A 17,481-nucleotide genomic window follows, 5' to 3' on the forward strand; every position below is an offset into this window, starting at 1 on the left:
GAGTCAAGTCTCTTCACCTCTCAGACAGCAAAGAGCCAAGTGGTCGATGGTAAATGGAAATATGAGTTTGAATTTCAATAATAACATTTTAACGATTTGTTTGCTCTGGACTGAAGAAAGTCCAGAGGAAGTTACAGGAGGCAGTGGAAATATGGAAAGTTCCTTTACAGCCTGGAGCTTTTATACTCTATGTTTAGCGTCGTAGCATCAATAAATAATTTCCACATTAGTGTCCCAGCATTACCATGATTATTGGAAACAAACAAAATCAGGACAGTATTTCTTCCTTTGCGCTGCATTTGAGCTGTTAGACTTCAGGCTGGAGTTGATTAGTCGGTTTAATTTTGTCAGAAGTTTGTGTTCATGGCTGTTAATCTCGAAGAATGTGGCTTTTAAGGTAAAACGTGGGTTTAGTACCTCTGCCAAGGAGGTTATGTTTTCATCTGTGTTTGTTTGTTCGCAGGATTATGTAAATATTACTGCGCAGACCCATTACGTTTTGTTGTGCAGCCAGATGAAAGGTGTTTAGGGACCTGGTGCAGCTTGATTGAATTTAAGGGGACTGTTGGGCCTTGGCAAATTCCACGTGTGTGAATACAAGGTGTAGAAAGTCACATTTTGAAGGGTTCCTCTTTAACGTAACACCCCCCAAAAGTGGCTGAGACACAGCTGTCCCTCAGTGTTAGGGTTGCACCACATTTGGACTGTTTGCTTCCATCGATATCCCTCAGTTTACTGTGTCCTGGTCACTTGATAAGTGGATCATACTGGCAATCCCATAACATATCGTGTGACAGTGTTAGGTCGGTGAGCTCATCATCAAAAACTGGTAAATGTATTCAATAAAATGTGATGTGGGGTTTATCACAGTTTGTTGCAGAAAGTTACATTAAGGCTTAACAACCTCCACATCTTCAGGTTTTTGGGGAAGAAGGTCTGACTGTTGGTTGGTACCTTTATGATCAGCTTTCTTCTCTTTCCAATTAGATCTGTTTTGAATTGGGGCCACTTGACCCTTATTTACCTTGAATATGGCACGATGAGCAGTTATCAACCTTAACTGAACAGTTGTATTACTGTTGTTTTTTCATTGGTGCTGAATTTTATTTCAATACTGTCACATGATTCAAATGATTCATTCCCGAATTTCTTATACAGCTTTACCACTCTGAGCATTTTCCCCTCAATTTCCATCTTTCATAACTTTGAATGCAAACCATTTAATTCTGGATTTGGTTCAGTATTTGCACGCTGTGTGTGTGTGTGTGTGTGTGTGTTTGTGTGTTTGACTGATTAGCATACACAAGTAAACATCACAAGAGTCCTTTTGGCTGCTCATATACCATCCGCACGGAGCAGACCATTACTGCTGCACCATTACCGCCCCACAGGAGCAATTGTTTGGAAAAATTTAATTTGGGATCTTTTCAGGCAACAGAACGTCCTCACAGTGACAGAGGCGGTGGAAGCTGCTGCAGCCACACCCAGCCTGAGGTGGTGGAGCGATACACAAGAGAGAATACTCAACCCTGTCATGTTATGCCCCCTGAAATGTCAAATTATTAAACACAAAATCAACAATGTCTCATAGCAGATAAGGTGACAACATGTTTGCAGTGCCTATGGACAAAAATTAGCTTCTTTTTCAAGTTTTCCACAGAAACTTATTGGTTGCACATTTATTAGACAAGCTGCAGCAGTAGTACAAACAGATGCAGGGTGGAGGATGGTCACTGCCACAAACAGCTGCCAACTGATGCCATGATGTAGTGGTGTTACTCTGTGGATTTGTTCACAAGTACAATAGACATGAGGGTGTGTGTGAGTGTGATATGGACTCAGAGTCCTTAGATGTGAGAGGGTTTTTTGTGGCCAGTATTTGTGGAAGTTAAGTGTATCTGGTTTAATGTATAGGATTAGTGCTTCTGTTGTAAAAGGATGGTTTAAAGCATTATGTTGGTGAGGCTGCCACTGTGTGAGTGTGTGTGTGTGTGTGTGTGTGTGTGTGTGTGTGTGTGTGAGTGTGTGTGTGTGTGTTTGTTGCGTTATTTGTCTTCTCTGTTCTACTTTGCAGTGAGTAAAGCGAGAGCCCAGACCTCAGGGCAGAGAGGCTTTAAAAAGCAAACAGAGCAGCAGAAATCAGCTGTCAAGCCAGGGCCCAACCTCTCTGTGTGTGTGTGTGTGTGTGTGTGTGTGTGTGTGTGTGTGTCTATGCGTGTTTTGTAATGATGCATACACAATTTTGTTAACGCTTCTCCTTTTGTTTGTCATTACTTGTATGTAAGTTCCACTTGGGCAGTTCCTGCAGTTACTCTAGGGTTTGGTAACGATACTGTTGAAATAGGAGAAACGCAACTTTTTTCACTAAAGAACACAAAGTGAGGGTCAAGGATAAGAATGGCTTTTTATTGCTGAGAAATTGAAGTTGAAACATAACATGTTAAATGTGAATCTTTTAAAGTATACTTACCTTAAATGTACAAATATGAATATGTGCAAAACTCTTAACAAATTTACATAACAAAACCACACAATAGTGCTGCCGAAGCTATTTATTGTGTGTTTCTAGACATGTTTGGTGACTTTTATGTTGCTTGCTCAGACACCACAATGAGGCACAGGAATCTGTGTTGTGATTTTGTGCGGGAGATGCTGGCCGTGTAGGAACTGGTGCCAATTTGGTACCGAACCCTATTACTCTCTCGCTGGAGCTTCCAGTCTTTATATTCATTTTTCATCTTCTTCATCAGCTTGTTTGTATTTGAAAAAGGTTGTTGTTTGCTCAGTGGCTACTGTACTTGTTTTACTTTTCGACCAGAGGGCATCCTGTGCTGCTGAGAACACAAATCTCCTCACATTTGAACATTCACATACTTTATAAGGGGTTTAGGAGGACACTGAATGTGGAGTGGAGGCAGGAAAGGGCCAGACAAAGGGATGTGACAGCACAGTGTGAAATGGGATTTAAACCCATGTGATTGTGCATGGACTGTGAACTAATGGGCTGAAGGCACCATGACAGAGGGTAGTGTAATTCAGAGCAGCAGCCTACGGCTTTTGTTCGGTGTAAATCCAATTTTACTGTTTTCGGTGTCTGCATGCTGGTTGTAATGTGTCTCCCCTTTTGAGCTTTGGGAAAAAAACCGTAATCCCAACTCCTTTTAGTAGCCAGCATGCATACAGTAAGACTCTTTAACCATGGCAGTGTGAATGTTAAGTGTGAATGACTGAAATGTGTCGGGATTTGAACCACTGACTCCAGCTGGGACCTTTACAAACTGACCAACAAATAGCCAGAATAAATAGACATCTGTTGAGAATACATGCACTGTGAATGGTAACACCAGTGCTCTAAACCTGGCTGTTTGGAATGGGGTGATGGTTTTCACTCTGGGAAACTGTAAAAGTGAACTGCAGTTATTGAGCCACAGCAAAGCAAAGACTGGCTTTGGTTTGTTGAAGTTAGAGTCAGTACAGTAACTGGAGAATCAGTTGTCGATGCTGTTGTTGATCACTTTCATTGTGATCAACACAGGCACTTACTCTGATGAGTCCCAGTGCTGGTCCTCTGTTTGTTAAAAATGCGAATATGGGTGATCTACATGGCCATCAGATATTCAGACGTTGCCTCCAACAGTAGATGGGGGAGAGTTGGAATTAAAAATAATGCATCGTTCTAACAGCTTTTACTTTTACAGTAAGATGCTCCTCGGAGGCCATGAAGGTCTGATGAATAAACACAAATCTGTGATTCTTCTGAAACACGTTTACAGATTACGTCATAGATTGTGAGCAGCTTCTTTTTTTCCTTTCCCACTTCTGAAACAACGTAATGGAAAATAAAGTGTTTGTTTTTGTCAAGAGGTTTTGAGGACACTTGATTTAGTCATTTACAGTGTGAGCACCTCTGTGTCAGCAGCCATTTGTGCTGCTGATGTCCTTCTTGGAGCTTATTGGATGTTTATTATCTTAACTCTCAAACCATAAAAATGTAGTAGCCTTGAAATTAAACCATGTGTAGAATCTGAGAAATTCTTGGACAAAATAATGAAGCCTATTACGCTGCAAAAGGGTTTTTCGAAACAAACCTTTCCTTCACAAATCAGTGTCTTCAAACCTGTGACTGTCTTGCTTCCTTCCTCGGAGGATATTGCCGGGCCTCCTCCTTGTGACCTGTGCCCCTGCCCTGCATCGCAGCTTTTACAGATGTTTCTGGGTCTGTTTTCGGCTCCAGCTGTGTGCTCCTATTATACACTACTTTGCAGACTATTTCCGTCCGGATTTCCAGGAAGCGAGCTCTGGATGCTCTGACATTCAAGAAGCTTTGAGTGTGCTATTAGTCAGGCTACCTGGCGGAGAGAGATAGCACTGAACTCCCTCAACCCTTTGAAACGCCTGGGACCGTGTACCCACAAAGAGTCTTAGAGCTGCACCGCTGTTCGGAGGACAGCCTCTCTCATGGCATATTGATGTGCACGCATCCGTGGGACCGCGCTGATGATTCCAGATCAGTGTGGTTATTCTTAGAAGCTTTAGGCGTGCTAGCTCCGAGCTCCCCCCCGTCTTTGAAGTGCGGACACACGAAGGGGAAAACGTTGGCGCGGCGCCCACAGGAGCTGTGAAAGTGTCTTTGAGTTGTTATTTACGAAACGCTTTGTTTTCCCGTGGTGCTAAAGTCGCCAAAATAACCTTCCATTTGTGGGTTTTTGAGTTTGGAGGTTATTAATGTTTCATTGTTTGCATGCATGCTGAAATGGAGTTGCAAGGAGAGAGGGCGATGCATTAGTTATTACTTCCTGGCTTATTTGAAAGTTATGGACAAGCTCACCTCTCCTCACCTCTCATACATAATTCACAATTTCTCAATGGTTCTTATATCCCACTGAGATAGATCTGATGCCTTTTGGGTGGTCTCCTTCCAAACATCGGTATTATATAGATATGACACAGTTTTGCATTGACAAACTCAATAACACCTCAGAGTCCCACAAGTGATGGAAGGGACTCAAAGAATCGTAGGTGAAGTTTTGAATACAGGATTGTGTCTGTTTGAGGAGCATCATAAGTGTGAGTCCCAACGTTATCATGAATAAACTGATGACCAGCATTCTGCAGCAGCAGCGCCTTGATCACCACCACAGAACATTCATGACAATGGCAACAACAACTGATTTGCCAGCTCAGGGTTCTGGGTACTGAGTCTAAATCTGGATACGTGAACAGCTCTTTGTGCAGCAGCAGTGGTCTTTACTGAATGTCTCAGGAACCAGCATCACCACAGGCTGAGCTAGGGGTGCACGTCATATCAGATAATTACAGGGTGAGAATAATTGTTTGTGTTTGTTGAAATTATTAACTGAGGGCCACACTTCTCTGATGATTTCATTTGTAAAGGCTAATAATGTGGAAGAAGCAGTTTTCTGATCAATTAGTTTAGCAGTTTTGTCTCCTGGCATTTTGTTGGAAATTATAATTCCCCTGGTGGTAGACAAACAGATGGATGTTTCTAGAAACAGAAGGAAAGCTGACTCTCAAAGTACATTAGAGGTTACATTTCCAAATTATATTTTCACTTTTATGTGTATTAAGGCAAAGCACAACACTTTAAACATTTAAATTGGTCATTAAAGTAAAAGTTGTGTTAAAGTCAGAAATCCCTGCAATTTTTTTGTTGCATTACTGCGCTTGTAATCACCCTTTTCCTATGAGCTTTTGAAGATATAAAAAAATTAAACGATGTGCTTTTGAACTCAGCAGGGAACATTATAATTAGAGATCTTGTTGGTGGCAGATCTTTTTGCGAGATTCCTCTTTTGTAATAACAATCTTCAGTTGGCTAATTTGTGAAGAAACAGTCAAAATGGACTTCATCTCTTTTCCCTGGTGAAGTGTTATGACTTTTATAATTTTCAGGGTGTAATTAGCATGTGGGGGAATGTGCGTGTGTAAATTGAGTAGCCAGCTCCAGAGAAGGAGGAGGATTTGTTATTGACCGTGTGACACTAAGTGGACAGAGCTTGGTTTTAATTCCTTAAAAGGCCGTTTACCCTGAATTGTTGTTTTTCCCTTTTATCTCAAGCCTCTAAATGGCCTCTGATGTGGCTGGATAAGTGAAAACTACCTTGAATCAGTTTGGCCAAATGAGCTGAGCTTTTCCCATGTGGAGAAATAAAGATTTTACTGTGCATGTGTGTCAGGTTTACAGTTATAAATAAATGGCTGCCTGGGGCACGAATCCCTCTGAACGCTGATAAAATCGCAATCAAGTTAAAAACTGTCAGAGCAAACAGACGCTAATACATGTGACGTTGTGATTACTTGTTACCACCGGTTGTGGGCTCTTACGTGGTTTGTTGAGTTTTGAAATCTTTTTGTCTTTCCCCAGTGGGCCACTGAAGGGTGATTTTGTCTGGCGAAGGAAACAATATATTGTTTTTTTATATCCTTATCAGTCAGACACACATTCTGCAGAGGGCTACCGTGGCACCACGTGCAAAACACAGTGCAGACAAAAGCAATTAAACAACTTTTGTGCAGATGGAATGGTTTGAGGCACAGAGCACTTTCTAGCAATGGGAATTCTAATGGAACAAGTGGTTTATCTTCTTTAAAGTAAAATGGTAAAAAATGATTGAATAAATTAAATTAAATTATCTAAATGACACTCAGGATTCTGTGAGAAATAAAGGAAATGTTCCAAATCACCCTATCTTTCATTGTTTAAGGAGACGAACAAGAATCCTGGCTCTACCCCCTAATCCAGATACCAACATTATAATGGGTTATTGGGGGTTGTGACTCATCCCTCCACAAAACTTCATGGAAATCTGTTGATTGTGTCATCCAAAGAAAACACATGCTTAAACAACAAATGTGTGTGTTTTTCTATCGTTATTTTTGTAAAATCATTTGAAATTTTTTGCGAATTTGTCACACAAAAACAAACTAAATTGAAAACGTATATGTTGCCATCTCTAAAGGAACCACACCCATGAACATGATTTTACTTCACGGGTTTTGTAAATGAGATGTGACTTGTTAGTTAATGAGCAGTACGGACAATTAAAGTGAGCAGTGTTCCACTGCTTCCAGTCTTTATATGTTAAAACAGTACAACATGCAGGGAAGAGGAGGTATCAATCGTTCAATCTGAGTCATGAAAAATTCAAAGTGAATAAGTGCATTTCCTGAATCGACTGTTGACTGTTCAATGTTATAATGAGGAGTAGGTTAACGGTTGAGGTTGTGATGATGGAGAGGTTGGGGCACGCTTTATGTCAAAGAAAGCCCTTACACGTGCAAATCTTGTGTGCGCGCGTGGAATTATAATGTAAATGTAAGTGTGTGTGTGTGTATGTGTGTGTGTGTGTGTGATGGTTTCCTACTCCAGCAGATTATCCTGGGTCTTTTCATAGATCCCCGTCTCATTTCAATGACAATGGTAGATCAGCTGCAATTAGTGCTGAGTCTTAGCACCGTGATCCAGACGCTTGATAAAAAAAGCTGGCTTTTAACCCATCTATCTATCTATCTATCTATCTATCTATCTATCTATCTATCTATCTATCTATCTATATTGTATTGTCTTTGCTATTCTTCTCTTTTCTTCATATGATTCCATTTGAACATGATGATAGGGAGTTTCCTTCCTCTGTCCCTTCATAATGCTACCCCTCCCTCTGGCTGTTCATTTATGAGGGTTCTGGATTTTTGCGAGTTTGTGTGTGTGTGTGTGTGTGTGCGTGTGTGTGTGTGTGTGTGTGTGTGTGTGTGTGTGCGTGTGTGTGTGTGTGTGTTGGAGGTCAGTGGGGAGTGAGGCTCCTCATAATCCGGTAATCAAACCAGCTGCCACCCGACCCAACCCCCATCCCTCCATACCTCTCTCTTCCTCTTTTCTCCACCTCTCTCTCTATATACCGCCCTCTGTACATTTCTGTCTACATCCATGTCTTGTTCATATTCTGACACTATCACTTGGCTCCCTTTTCATCCTTTCCGTCGCTGGGTCCCAGTGAAGGACATGTTTTGATTCATTTAAATTCCTTTTAATCTCTGTAAAAACACCTTCCGATTAAAAAATCAATTACCTAAGTTATCGATGCTACAGAAATCAATCAATTACTATTAATCCCTTGTTTATGAGTCATAATTTGTGTCAGTCCATCCCTCATTCCGTATTGCCTTGATCGTCATTATTTTTCTTCTTCTTCTCCCTCGGTCCTTTGCTTCTGTAGTTTTTCATAAACCACCTTGGTCCCCTTCACCCTCCAGCTCCCTCTCGGTCTCCCTGTTCTTTCACGCATCAACACTCTCTCTCTCTCTCTCTCACCCCTCACCCTCCATCCCTCCCCACACTGCCCACCTCATTTCTTTCTTTTACTTTAGTTCTCTTGTGCAGGTTGTTTCTTTCCCCTTACACTTACACTGCTCTCCTTGCATCCAACCACTCATGTATTGTATCCTCTCTCTTTCTCTCGGTCTATAATCTTTCACCCTGTTACACCTCCACATTGCCTCAGTGCCACTGAGGAAAATTGCCTCCCCATGCCGGTGTGGTCATGTGCATTTGTATTCTTTTATATCTTATTAGTGTGCTTGTCACACCAAATTGCTCTACAATATACAACAGAGCGCGGTGAGGTCCCCGTGGCCGTCGCTGAAGCAGACGTCCATGTCCTGTTTGTGTGGGTCGTGACCTGCTGCGACGGGTTTCACAGAAAGAGAGCGTTGTGTAGAATTTATAATCAGGCCTGAATGTGAGGAAAACTGGGTGAGATGAGGGTGATGTGTTCTACATGAGAGCACCTCTGCATTACCCACCTCAGTCTCTCTCCCTCTTTTTATTTTTCACATTCAGGAGACTCCAAGTGGGTACACAGGTTTTTAAAGATGGGTGAACCTGCTGAAATAAGTCGATTGAATTCCTCCATGCTGCCATAAGAGCAGTATGGCGGAAACACCTTTCGGTTGTTTCCGCGCTGCTTTGTGTTCATCTTCATCTACCTGTCATGTCATGATTCTATCACTGACGATTAGAGATGGAGACGATAAAGAATCAAATTAAATCGATAAATACCAATTGAATCCATTCCCATTGCAGACAGAGGCCAGTTGTTAGTGGTGGTAGTTTTTTTTTTTCAACACTGGAAAAGGGTCTCAACACACACATTAAAGAAAAGGCCACTTCTTTGCTCGAAATGGTGAGTTTTAAAATACATGTTGTTGCCGCCTTGCAACCCCTTGCGAAGCATAATTGTCTGCCATGAGGGTCCACTGGAGAATCTGCTGTTTATATATAATGACCAAAATAGCTACGCTGTGGGAGACATTCCCTTCCTGTAGTTGTTGAGATACATTGGAGTTTCACCAAAGTGGTGCATCGACCTTCCCCATAGAACCATGCTGTGGGTGTGACGCCAACTGTTCCTTACAGAATAGCACAGTTTGGGTATATTTTGGATTGTGGACTCATATTATCCAAAATTGATTGTGTTAATTTACTGCATATTGTGTATAACTTTGATTAATACCTCATCCGTGAAAATGATTTGTGCATGAGTCCCGTCAGGTAGAATTTCATCAGCAATGGTGGTGAAAACAAGAACTCCCATGATCCCACTCTGCTTCACAACATCAGCAAACTAGGTCTTTTGTTATTGTTTTGATATAGACCCCGAGCGGCAGAAGTTACATATTGTACGTTTTAAATCACAGCAGATAAATTCTAACATAATTTACATTTAATAATATTGCTCTCATATGTTTATTGCAGCGATAGAACATGTTAGTGTTTGCCGTCTAGGCTCCGACTTAATCACTCCCCCCCGATATGATTACATAGATATGATGGGAGCAAATACTCTGGAAGCCTAAAGGTGGATGCTGGGGTGGTGGAGGGGCTGAAGCAACTGGTAGTATTACTGCAGCAACGGGGCAAACAAAGGGGGTGATGGGACATTTTCTCTGCCTAAATAGACCACCTGATAAGATGGGTGTGTATCATAGATGGTTGTGGAGAGTGAGGTAATGTGTTGTGTATGTCACATGATTTGAGCAGCGCAGCTCCAGTTGGCTGCCTGAACTAGCTCGCAGGCATCGCACCATTCATGGGATATACATTTAAGTAAGTCATTGTATTATAGTTTTAGTTTTGGCAACTCTTTATAGACATTTGAAAGAAAAAAAGATGGTTTTGCGTGTATGTGTGTGTGTTGCGTGTAGGTGTGAATGTATGCATGTGTGATAACATGAGTGAGGTAGCGTCTCATGTTTGCTGCCTGAGCTGCACATCTCATGGTCCTGATGTGACTTCCTCACCTTTTCTCTTTCTCTTTGCAATCCTTCCTCTGTGGTAATAATCATTTATCTCTGTCTCTTTAACCTCCTTCTCTCTACTGTTTATCCTTCCCCGGCCCTGACCCCCTCTCTCTTGTGCCTCCCTTCTTCATCGATCTCTGTCTTCTTACTCCTGTTCTCGCCTGTATGTCGCCTTCTGTCATCTTCTAACCCTCTCTGTCCTTTTCTTTCTTTATCTCCTACTCCTTCGTCATCTAACGCTCTGTCCATCCTTTATCTATTCTTCTACTTAACCTCTTTCCCTCTGCTGTCTTCTTCAGATGGCTCCAACAGCATTTCAGCCCAGTGCGTGCTCCGTGTTCTCATCATCACCGAGGACATGCTGGGAAGCAGCGTCACCGTGCGTCTCCAGAACATGTCGCAGGAGCACTTCCTGTCGCCGCTGCTCACTAACTTCCTGGAGGGCGTGTCGGCGGTGCTCTCAGTGCCGGTCGAGGACGTTTTCATCTTCAACATCCAGCCGGACCGGGATGCGGCGCCGGGTGGGATCCTGAACGTCAGCTTCTCTGCTGCGTTGCCTGGCGGACACTTTTTCCCTTCGGACGCGCTGGAGGAACAGCTGTACCTGAACAGGCTGAGGCTGACGTCACTCACACAGATGGAGGTTCGTCCACGTGCACAATCGTAAAAGCACACAAAGCACAATTTGAAATACTTGTGCAAAAACATAGGTTACACACTAAGCTAATTTTAACTTACACGCAAGTCTACAATTTTTCAGGCCCACTCGTCAATATTTATAATGACACGCTATGATTTATATTGACAAGCTTAACTGGAGAGTTTTGATAAATAATGATTTTAAAATTAAGGGCTTATTTGACCACATGCTTCACAACCATTAATGATTACAGACTGAGCTCAAATTAAGATGCTGTTATTATCCAGTTTAGCTCTTGTGTTTTATTAAATTATTCTGTCTGTTAGTCTTTCATTTTTGGAATCAGGGTTTCTTCTTTTTCTTGTTCTTGTTCTTGTTCTTGTTCTTGTTCTTGTTCTTGTTCTTGTTCTTGTTCTCCTTGTTCTTCTTCGGTGGTTCGCTAGCTGTGCCAGTAATGTGTGAAAAGTACTGCATGTGGTAGCGCTGTACTTGTATGTCAAGACCGTTAGGTAGTCAATTACACTGTAAAATTAATATACTTATAAATACAGTCAATTTATAGACAACTGACTAAAGTTTAGACATTTTTCAAGTCCACACTGTGTGGTCATGTGCCCACACTGTCACGGACACGGATTCTGCAGCTGCAAATCTGGGTGACCGGTGATTATACAGGCCAAGCAAAAGTAAATGCAAACACGTGCATCTCAAGACAATTACCTGAGCATATTGCATGTGAACTGATAATAATGTAATACAGATGTGATGGCAGCCATATGGCTTTATGGAACAGTGCACTGATATGATGATGAGAACTATATGTTCTCACGCATGGAATCACACACACCTGAACACAGCATCTGTGATACCCAGTGTAAAGCTGAGTGTACGTGAACTTCTATCAACAGCCACATGATCTATAACTTCTTTCTGTCAAAGAACAGTAAAGTTACTGTATGAACCCTTTTCTTGAAAGTCACTGATTTTACTAAACAGATTAAGAGCAAAAAAAACAACATGTCTGGATGCAGTGGAGCTGAACAGTTTTCAGGAACTGAAAATCCTGTTTCTTTTAGAGATTTAGATTTCTGTCAGCCATAAAATTGTAACCATCCAAGGTAGATTTACCTCAAGCTACGAGATTATGACACAACTAAATGCTGCACGTTTTCGTAATAACAAAAAGAGTTTGTAATAAATCCACAACTGCAATAAAATTATATATATTTTAAATATAGAAGCAGAAATAGAACGTTTACACTCAATATTTAAGTAAACATTTCTGATATTATTACATACATTTGTTTATCAGATTCGTTTTTTTTGTTGCCAATTTTGTTTCAGTTTACAGAACAAAGATTTATTCTTCCCTAACTGGCCCCCAGGCATTGAAAAAAGAGCAAACATAACTTTTGGTGGTCAAACAAGTGGTTCCACACCTACAGCCAATCAAGAGGTCTGCTGTAAAACGGTGTATTGCAAGTTTCACTGTTTGGAAAGACCCAATGAAAAGGAACAGTGACTAGTTCTGTATATGATCTGAATTTAGATGAACTGGTATTGTTCTTCACAGTGATCCATTTCTTTCCTCGCCAGGTTCTCCCGTTTGACGACAATGTGTGTCTGCGCGAGCCGTGTCAGAACTACATGAAGTGCATCTCCGTGCTGCGCTTCAACAGCTCGGCCCCGTTCATCTCCTCGCCCTCCATCTTGTTCCGGCCCATCCACCCCATCGCGGGCCTACGCTGCCGCTGCCCGGTGGGCTTCACGGGCGATTACTGCGAGACGGAGATCAACCTGTGTTACTCCAACCCCTGCCTGAACGGAGGGGTGTGTGCCCGCAGAGAGGGAGGCTACACCTGTATCTGCCGTGAAGACTACTCTGGTGAGTGCGGGGATTGGAGTCTGGTGGGGGGTCATTAATGTGTGTGTGTGTGTGTTTGTGTGTGTTAAGCTCTTACAAATTCAGCAGATGTTATTGGCTCTGTGTTGGTCGACACAAGGGCTCACTCACAGGTGGGTTAATGTGAGAGTTATTCATCCATCTCTTACTAATCGGTGATTCATCTGCATTTTTCATGTTTTTAACAGACAATTTAATATGCTGGAATATCGCAAACTATTTTCTGATCAATTACAACGTGTGAACATACTAAGATTGATAGAAATCACTCACATCTATCTGGTATTGATGTTTCACTCAGTTTAGCATACATTCATACACATTTGTCTTGCAGGAGCTTTCCACATGTCACTGGTTTAAGTTGTTGACCTTTCCATTGCTCTTGGTTCAATGAGCATTAATTAAAAGTCAAATCAGGATGTGAGAGCTTGCCCATTAACAGGTCCTTCATCAGGAACACCTTCATCTTTGCTAAATACCAAAAGACACTTCAGAGTTATTACGCAGTTTAAAATGTCAGCTCATGAAAAACCAAGCTAATCAATGTGGCTATTACATGTTTATGTCTATATCTCGTATGATATCTTTTTTAAACTGAAGGAAACAGACAGATCCTGGATGTGACTTACACAAACCTAGGGGATATTGCATTATATCCTTCAATTCCAGTGATTCTGTGGAAAGCATTGAGTGTAGTGTTTCTGCTTTGGGGGTCTCTGTTGTGTGTTGGTGTGGTCTTTATCTGTATCCAGGTAAACTGACGCTGACTGTGCCACTCTGTTGTTGCTGACTTCCGTTTTGATCAGTTTGTTTTTTACTCTCTTATTGTGTTGAACTGAACAACAGGTAAACACACACTCTGCCTCCAGGGAGAGCTTTGTCCTCTGCAGCACCTGATATTTAATCTTTTACTCACTGACACTGTGAACCACATACTCTTTTTAACTGTCACCAAACTAATTTGATTCCCTCTCACACACTCTCACATACATGCTGCACATGCACATGCACGCTCACACACATACACACTCACAAAAAAAATCCTCCTACCTTTCCCAATACACCAGACTCATTTCAGACTCCCTCTCTCTCCTGCCCTTTTATTCTGCTGTACTGCTTCAGTCTTAGAGCCTGGAGAGGAGAAATGCTATGAATATAAGTGTGTGTGTGTGTGTGTGTGTGTGTGTGTGCGTGTGTATGTGAATGCATCAGGGGAGTATCTGATGTTGCCTTTTATTTCAAATCAAAAACACAGCTGGGAGAGGGAAGTAACAGTTTTCTTTCAAGAGAGAGACGGAGTGTTTTTTAAACTCCCACTGTGAGAGACAGAGAGAGGGATGAAGAGAGGGAAAGAGACAATTAGCAAAGGAGAAACTGAGGTAGAAAGAGCCAGAGAGTGAGTGGGAGAGAGAGGAAGAGAATAGAGTATGACTGAAGGAAAGTGAAAGATGGATGGAGGGAGGTAGAAACGTTTGAGAAGAGGTAGAGACGGATAATGGGAATGGGAAATAAAATAATGAGAAAGGAGAAATAGATTGACGATAGACCCAGATACTCTTCGATTTTGGGTGAGACGAGTGAAAAATAGATAATTGAGATACGGTTAGATTGCTGATTTGGACTTTTGCTGACAAAACCCTGACAGTGCTCGGAACTGAAGACCAAATTCTCACAATGCTAAAACCCAGATCAACAAACCAACCAATCAGACTGCAGCATGGATCGAATCAGTCTAATCCAACATTGTAGAATCCATCGTTTCAGGCTAAGGAGCAGAAAGAACACCTGTGCCCGTGATGAATGACTAAAGTTTGGATGACAGGTGATGTGTCTCTGTGTCAAACCGCTGCACCTGACAAGACAAACCTCAAAATATAGACATTATAGAGTCTGACATAAATTGTGACAAAGAGTTTATTGGCCTTGTCTCGCACAGTCTGACATGCAATGAACCTACAAGACACCTGTCATCGTGTGTAGAAGCCTCAAGGCGGGAGACAGAAAGGATCAAAGAGACGAAAAGTGGATAATTGATAGTAGGAGAAACAAAGGAGAAGAGTGAGATGGGAGGGACAGAAAAAAGTGAAAGGGGGGAGAGAGAAAACAAGAGAACATGAGAGATGAATTAGAGGAGATGGGTAGGACAGCAATATGAGGGAGTGTGAATTCAAAGCAAATAACATTGGAGGAGGCGGCTGCAGGGAGAAAATGGGGTGAGAGATATCCAAGAGCAATTGGAATGAGAGGGGGGGGGGGTTGAGAGGTAAAGGTTGAGCGAGGCATATCAGTTAGGTTTTGGGTAGTCGCTGTTGTGCGTTTCCTGCGTAGGCGTTGGGGGTTGCGGTGTCTTGTCAATGCTCGGGGCTAGTCGGAGGAAGAGGAGGAGAGAACGAATAAACAGGGACGAATTGATTCTGCAACACACAGACATCCCCAAACTACGTTGGCTCTCCCTCATCCATCTTTTTCCCTTCTCCATCTAACCGGCCTGTGTCGGTCCCCTCGGATGCTCTCTGTGGCTTTGAATTGCTTTCCCCTGAACCTCGATGGATTTCTCCTACAGGAAGGAGTTAAGCTGGGGGATTTGCTAGAGAGAAGAAACTTTCAGTTTGACCCAAATGAGAAGTATTTTGAAGTAGCTTCCAAAAGACCCGGGTCAAGGGTGATTAGTGAGTGACTGGTTTGCTATTTCTTTAGGGCAAACATGTGCAGTGTTTAATGTTAAAATAGTCACATAGGTTTAAACAATGAACTGTGAATGAAAGGAGGATCGAGTCCACCCTGAGTAAGAGTTAAGATAGGGCCAGTTATCATTTATTGATTTGGTGAGTGTTGGATACTTGTTATTAAAGGAAGCATGTAGAGCCCTTTTCAAAATACGGAACAAAGCATTGAGATGAACACTAGTAAAAGCACAAAAATAAAAGCAAAGTTAAACAAAGTAAAATAAGGTAGAACGAAATAAATAAATACAAAAGTAAAATCTAGATAAGAGCGACGCTCAACATACACACAATGAAGAGATTTTATGTTACTGAGTCAGCCAGAGCCAGTATAAATAACCAACCAGGTAAAACTGGACTCTGTATAAGAAAAACTGAGCGTCTTCACCTCCTCCGGTCGCTGAGGCAACGCCGCACAAAGGCTTTCACGATACATGTAACCTCAGGCTAACCCTTCCCTGAACCACCCATTTAACCCTGGGATAAGTAAGGCTTCTCAGTGGGAGTGAGAGAGTTACCAAGGCTTTTTACCCATGAGATAATAAACCCTGCTGTGGAGGGATGTTAATTCTACCTTTTATGGTGCCAACCCCAGAGAAATCGCGCCAAGAGAAAGAATGTGCAACACAGGGGTCATGTTCCGTTCAGCTGAGTACCCAGCGTTAGCCCGAGGTAGAAACGAAACGACAGTGAAGTGAAAACTAACCCTGGCATGTGAAACAGTCAAGTTCTTGTTTGATTGCATTACAGGACTTTGAAGTTCTCAAATCAGTATATGAACAAAAGGGATTCTTGAGGCTCACACTGAGAATGATGTGCCAGTCATGCTTTAATTTGCTGCTGTGCTTTTTTCACGGCGCTGCTTTACTCAAGCTCTGTATCACCACACTGAACCTGAAGCAGTTAAATAGAATTCAGTCATGATTGTAATTTAAGGCTGTTCAACACTGGGAAAGTTCAAACTTAAGTTCCATGTGAGTAGAAAGCTGTTTGCTACTCTGGCAAACGAAATAGGCAAAAATTCATTATTCACATATATGTTTATATCTTGAGCTTTTTCCAAAGGAGTGTTCAATATTTCTGAAATAGAAAAAAATTCAATTAAACAGCTTGAAAAGCAAGATCCATGCCCAACCTTGAACGTTTCATCACCACATCTTTTACTTCCGTGTTGATGTGCTGTTGATTTTCAAAATAATGGCAATATATCGCAGAAACCCGACAGCCCCCTGTTGCACGTGTTGCACTCTTTGCAAGTCTCTTGTGTTCACACATCTGACTCTGCGAGTAAAATCAAGTCAGATGGGTGACATAGCTGTCTTTGTGTTTAAAGCTAATTTATACTGCTGTTTTTTTCTATCAATGCTCCTCTTTGTTTATCTCATACAATTCTTGACATCATGAACCTGTGCTCTTAAATTAGACTTTAATTAGACTTTGTGAATCAAGTACTGCAGGTATCATTTTACGACTAGTGAGGAAACGCTCCTATTAAATATGGGATAATGAGCGTCTAAAACTGTTCTATTTCCAGGGAGCCTCATAGACTTAATCAAATCTAAGAGGGAAATTGTAATCCCACCTCCTGCTGGTACATTGCTAAACTCAGCTGAAGCTGGGCACTCTTTTTTTTGCATAAACATTTAAATATTTCTAACCTCTAGGGCATACTTCTCTTAAAACATGCTAAGTTGGCAGTGCTGATGGGAATGTGCAACAGTCATTAACCCTGAAAATAAGAAAAAACTCTGCACACTTACAAAGAGAAGCTCCCAGGAGAGAATAAACCTGAACGATGGAGAGAACAGAAGACAGAAAGAGAGGATGTAATCGCTCCTCACAAACTACGGGAAAATAGACTCAGAAAAAGGTGGAGACGCACATTATGCAGATCATAG

At 41.8% G+C, this 17,481-nt stretch overlaps 1 protein-coding gene across 1 annotated transcript in view; it reads left to right on the plus strand.

The window, feature by feature from the left end:
- Nucleotides 1–17,481, plus strand: part of celsr3 (cadherin, EGF LAG seven-pass G-type receptor 3) — a 98,305-nt gene that overhangs the window by 13,133 nt on the left and 67,691 nt on the right. Inside the window, exons 2-3 of the mRNA XM_062392951.1 lie at nt 10,617–10,960; nt 12,554–12,842. Of these exons, the coding sequence (XP_062248935.1) occupies nt 10,617–10,960; nt 12,554–12,842 (633 nt within the window). The remainder of the gene's footprint in view (nt 1–10,616; nt 10,961–12,553; nt 12,843–17,481) is intronic.

Source organism: Platichthys flesus, chromosome 7 (genome assembly GCF_949316205.1).
Source record: "Platichthys flesus chromosome 7, fPlaFle2.1, whole genome shotgun sequence".
NCBI classification, from domain to species: Eukaryota; Metazoa; Chordata; class Actinopteri; order Pleuronectiformes; family Pleuronectidae; genus Platichthys; species Platichthys flesus.